Source organism: Alexandromys fortis, unplaced genomic scaffold (genome assembly GCF_014885135.2).
Source record: "Alexandromys fortis isolate MF-2015 unplaced genomic scaffold, M_Fortis_MF-2015_v1.1 scaffold_89, whole genome shotgun sequence".
Lineage (NCBI taxonomy): Eukaryota > Metazoa > Chordata > Mammalia > Rodentia > Cricetidae > Alexandromys > Alexandromys fortis.
The window spans coordinates 2,064,972-2,070,566 of NW_026067973.1; the positions used below are offsets into that span (position 1 = coordinate 2,064,972).

Consider the following 5,595-nt stretch of genomic DNA (forward strand, 5'->3'; position numbering starts at 1 on the left):
TAAATACTTTTTAAAAAAATATTTATTTATAATGTGTATAATATTCTGTCTGTGTGTATGTCTGCAGGCCAGAAGAGGACACCAGACCTCATTACAGATGGTTGTGAGCCACCATGTGGTTGCCGGGAATTGAACTCAGGACCTTTGGAAGAGCAGGCAATGCTCTTAACCTCTGAGCCATTTCTCCAGCGCCCCCCCCCTTTTTTTTAAAAGTTACTTGTCTGAGCTGCAATGTTCTTACCTGCAAATAGTCCCCTTTCTGGGTTCCTGAGAAGATCTGAACTAAGGACTTAGTTTCGTGCTTAGCATGTAGTAAGTGCATCATAGTCCTTTTAAATGGTTGTGATCTTTTTAGACGATGCTGCATTGGTGACATGAGTTGGGGCTTGATTGGAGTCCTTAACTTTACCTGAACACCGGGGGCACTATCCTCCAGTCCCATGGGGGCAGCCAGGGACTCTTGCTGGGTGGAATTGGAAGAGTTGTTAAGCAGGTAGGATCTTCTGTTCCCAGGAGAGAGAGTGCCTAGAGTGGGGAGAAGAACTAAGGACCAGCTTAGCCCTCCTACCTGTGGGCAGCAGATGTGTGTCCCCCACATCTGCTACCCATCACTCAGCAAGGGGAGAACAAGGCATGGGCATTATGTTCAGATGGGTCCCGGTAGTAATTTATTTGAGTCTGTTCAGTGTAAAAAGTTGAGGGGAAGGGTTGGAGTGGAATGGAGATGGCTGTCTGCATGTAGGGGCACACGGCAAAGGCAATCTTCCTTCCTTCCCCCCTCTATCCCCCATCTGTCCATCCCTGCTACCTTCCTCCTTCCATTCTTCCCTCCCTCCCTCCCTCCCTCCTTCCCTCCCTCCCTCCCTCCTTCCCTCCCTCCCTCCCTCCTTCCCTTTTTCATTTTCTTTTGAGAGAGCCGTCCCCCCCTCCCGCTCGCCCCGCCTTCCCTCTCTGCTCCGCCTCCCGTCCCGCTCGCCCCCCCCCCCCCCCCCCCCCCTCCCTCCCTCCCTCCCTCCCTCCCTCCCATCCTCTATCCTCATCCATCCATCCATCCATCCATCCATCCCTCCCTCCCTCCCTGCTTCCTTTCTCTCTCCACTCCTCCTTCTCCCCTCCATCCCTCCCTCCCTCCTTCCCTCCCTCCCTCCCTCCTTCCCTTTTTCATTTTCTTTTGAGAGAGCCGTATGCAGCTCAGGTTAGTCAAGAATTCCTTACATAGCAAAAGACAGCCTTGAGTTTCTGATCTTTCAGGTTCTAACTCCCAAGTGGTGGGATTACAGGCATGCACCCCCACATCCCATTTAATCAGTAAATGTAACCCAGTGCTTTGTGCGCACTAGGAAATGACTCTAAAAACTGAGCTACACCCCAAACTGCAAAGAGCAGTTGTTCTTAAACATTCCAGGGTTATTTTGGTTCTTTCTTTTGGCTTTGAATACTGTGGCTGTTGAGAATGGGTGGCTTACAGTAAAAACGGTTGGCAGTAGGGTCCTGGAGAGTGAAGTGAGGATCCCTTTCAATGGGCGTGGGGCAGGCACCGTGGTGTCCATGTCTCCTAAGGGACAGAGAAAGGAGAGTGTCTAGAAACATGATAACTAGGGGAGCCACATCAGGGATGATGTTCCTTGCTCTCATCAAAGTTGCAAGTCTATATTCCAGGACCTTGACAAGGGCATTCTAGCTCCAGAGGAACAAAAAGGAAAGATGGGTCTGTGAGCTGATTTTTGTGGTCAGGTATCAGACCAAGAGGAAGGCCAGATGTCTGAGGGTCAAGGGAGCCTGGCAAAAGACAGACAAATTTTAGCTGGGGAAGAAAGGGGCATTTTGACTGGTGGGTATCAAGTGGAATAGGCAGGAAGGGTGAGTGTGAGAATATCCGCCAGACCGAGTTGGATGCTTTAGGCGCTTACTTGCCAGGGTGTGGGCAGCTGCAGTTGGAGTAGGGGCCTAGTAATGAGAGGTCTATGGGGACAGGACAAAAACCGGTGTCCTTCTCTGCTAGCATTGAAGGGAGGGAAGCATACAGCGGGAGGAAAGGGACTTTGGGACTAAAGAAGGGTCGAAGAGGTGGACGTCAGGTAGAGACAGTCAGAGGCTCTACCCACAGTCACAGAGCATATGTGATGGCTGTCCTCTGTCCCCCAGCTCCTGAATGACACAATGGCAATTGCTCCGAGGTTAGGGTCTTAGACTACCATGAACCTTCTATAGATGTGAAGGCCATGGAGAGGAGCAGGAGGCAGCTACGTCCCCAATAATAGACTGTTGCCACCAGCATCCAGGGGAATGGGTGGTTGTGGGAATAATCAGGCTTTAAAGTTGCTGGGTCTTTGTCTCTGTTACTAACCTCAAATCCAGCTGTTGAAGTCAAGTATGTATGCATATGTGCGCATGTGTCTGTTCAGTGCACATGTGTGGGTGTGAGCCTGTGTGCATATGTTGTGAAATACGCAAGCATGTGTGATTGTCCAGTGTGTGTTTTGGGGGGAGGATGTACAGCTTATTTAAACCCTGACCCCTCAGATGCCCTTCCTGTCCTCGTTTCCACTCCACCTTGCACACCTACCAGGTGTCCCAAGACAGAGGGTTGAGCTGCATTCTGCCAGCTGTGCAGGTTTGCCAGCGGCTGGCTCCTTTTCAGAACCTGCAGTCACAAATCGGAACCTTGAAGCTGGAAGATGACTCTAGACTCCTGTTCATGCTGCCTTTCCCATCCATTAAAGCGTTTCTTCTTCCTTTCGGGCTCCACGTGTCCCCCTCTGGTGCATGGGATCACAGAGGTAATGACATTAATCGTAGATGCAGAGCTGGAGAGGGCCTACAGCCATGAGACCCCACACTGCCCCCAGGGCTGCCCCCACATCTGAACACTCTCCACTCTGTCATCCCTCATGGGACAGATGTATATTTCATTCTGGAGCAACACTAGCCATTTTCAATTGTCTTTACCCGTGGCTTCACCATTTGTCTGAATTATCCATCCCAAGGCTTATAAAATGGTCTCTTTTTCAGTAGGATATTCTAGCTGAGCTAAGGCTTTTGTGACTCCATTGTGAACCAGCATGGCTGCAAGCTCAGAGGGCCTTGATCAGAGGATGTTCTGTGAAACCTCCCACTGTAGCAGAATTTAGTCAATATTTTTAAGATTTAAATTTTATCTATCATCATTGTGCATGTGTGTGTAATATGGAACATACATGCCAAGACATGTGTGGAGGTCTGAGGACAGTTGTGTTGGGTTTGTTTTTTTCTTCCACCATTATGTGGGCTCCAGGGATCAAACTCTGCTAGTCAGTCCTTTGCAGCAAATACTTTACCTGCTGGGTTATATTGCCTGCCCCTAATTTTTTTTTTATATTATTGTTTTTCCCCCCCAGAGAACAGGGTCTCTCTGTGTAGCCCCAACTGTCTTGGAACTTGCTCTGTAGACCAGGCTGTCCTTGAACACACAAAGATCTGCTTGCCTTCTGCCTCCCCAGTGCTGGGATTAAAGGCATGTGGCTCTGTTGCCTACCCCCTGCTTCTAATTTAAGCAGTGTTTTTTTTAAAAGTATTTATTTATTTATTATGTATACAATATTCTGTCTGTGTGTATGCCTGCAGGCCAGAAGAGGTCACCAGACCCCATTACAGATGGTTGTGAGCCACCATGTGGTTGCTGGGAATTGAACTCAGGACCTTTGGAAGAGCAGGCAATGCTTTTAACCTCTGAGCTCTCCAGCCCCCTTAATCAGTGTTTTTAAAACAAAATTTATAGTGTGTGTAAGTAGACACTATGAGAATATGTGTGGACAGAGGACAACAATCAGTTCTGTCTCCACCATGTGGGTCCCAGGTATGGAATTCAGGTTTTCAGGCTTGACAACAGGGGCCTTCACCTGGCCTTGAACTTGCCATATAGCCAAGAATGCCCTTGAATCCCTGATCCTCTTGCTTCCCTACCACATGCTAAGATTACAGGCAGAAGCCACTGTGCCTGGCCAGCGCTCAGCTTCTGAGTCACAGTTTGGAAAGTCTCCGTGTAAATTAAAGAAAAAGTGTGACAAAGACACTATTCAAGTAGCCACTTGGAGCAATAGGCAATGCCCAGCATGCCAGGGCTACAGAGGGACCCTGCCACCCAGTTCTACCTAAAAGATTTTTAGTGTTCCCGACACAGGATCTACTGTCTGATCAGGCCTTTCCTGAGCTTCACGGGACTCTGAAGGCAACATTTATCCTATTTGGGGGTTGTGAGGTCCTTGGGTTCATAATCAGCTGCGTGGGAACTCCGGGGTGGGGCGGGGACGTGGGGGAGGCCAGAGTGCATTCAGAGCTTTGCTCTGCGGCTCCTTAGAGGAGATCCAGTTAGCCAGGCTAACTGATGGGCCTTGTGTGCCGTGGGTCAGATAACTGCCTCATTAGCATACGGAATTTTCCAAGCAGACATTTATGGAGTGGCTTTGCCAGGCCCAGAGACAGGGAGTCTGGCTTTTCACGGGGGAGAAGCATGATTGCTGACTCTGACAGGGATGGCTGAGGTCAGGACTGTCCTGTGACAACAGATTCTTCCAGTGTCCTCAGCCTTCTCTCTAGAGCCTTCACAGCCTCCTGGCTTCCCCACCTCCTCCTGACACCCCTGGACTGCACGCCATGGCACCCCTGGACTGCATGCCATGGCTGAGCATCACTTCCTGGATCTACTTTCCCCGTCCTTCCTCCTCCTCCTTCCTGGACCTGTCCTGCTCAAATGTCATTTCCTTCCTGGAGAGTCTCCTGGTCCCTTGTTGCTGGCACGGTGTCAGCAGGGGCTCAGTCTCGTGATGTCGCATGATGAGCTACGCGCCCGACTCTAGCAGAGGTCTCTGTAGTACACTGAACTCCATGTTTTCCTCTGCCTGCTGGACTTAAGAGTTTATTAAAGATAGAGGCCACAATCCCCAGCCGCCAGCACAAAGCCCGGCCTGTACAAGACATTTAATAAATATTTTGTCGAAGTCAACTGGAGGCTAGGGTAAGATTTCTTCGTAGGTAAGAACTGGGCAAGAGCAAGCTTGCAGCCTGGGTGTGGTGGCCTATGTTTGTAATCTCTGCATCTTAGAAGGCTGAGGCAGGAGGATCAGTAGGAACTTGAGGCCAGCTGGGATTAACATTGTGAATTTGAGACCAACCTTCAGAATAAAGCAAGGACCCTTTTTCAAAACCAACCAACCAGTATGTGTGAGCTTGCAGACTTAGTGGCTGATTCATGAATGAAGCACAAATGTGGATTGACTGTGTTTTAGGTTACCAAATCTTCCAGGGATTTGGAGAGATCTTTATTATTTATTTTCTTAAGAATCCTCTCCTGCCTGGGGAACATAAGACTCCATTTTTCCCCCTCCAGCCACGTGCCTAGGGAATCTTGGAAGGGTAGTGAGCTAGGTGGTTTGGGACTGGGCACTAGGACAGCCAGGCAGGCTGGAGTCATATGCTTGTGTAGGCAGGGCGTGCCTTCTGGGACTTCCCCTAGTCTGGCCACTGGGGGACTGTGCTCAGAAGAAGGTGCAGTGCAGGGAAACCTGTCTGAGGCAGCCCAGGTTCTCTCTTCTCTCTCTGTGGTTGCTGTTCCTCAAG

The 5,595-nt window shown here is 49.8% G+C and overlaps 1 protein-coding gene across 1 annotated transcript in view; it reads right to left on the reverse strand.

Moving 5' to 3' along the window:
* LOC126509966 (uncharacterized) overlaps nucleotides 1-795 on the reverse strand; it is an 8,182-nt gene extending 7,387 nt beyond the window's left edge. The window contains 1 exon segment of the mRNA XM_050156206.1: nucleotides 410-795. Within this exon segment, the coding sequence (XP_050012163.1) occupies nucleotides 410-598 (189 nt within the window). The 5' untranslated portion in view covers nucleotides 599-795.
* Between the last annotated feature and the right edge of the window lie 4,800 nt (nucleotides 796-5,595).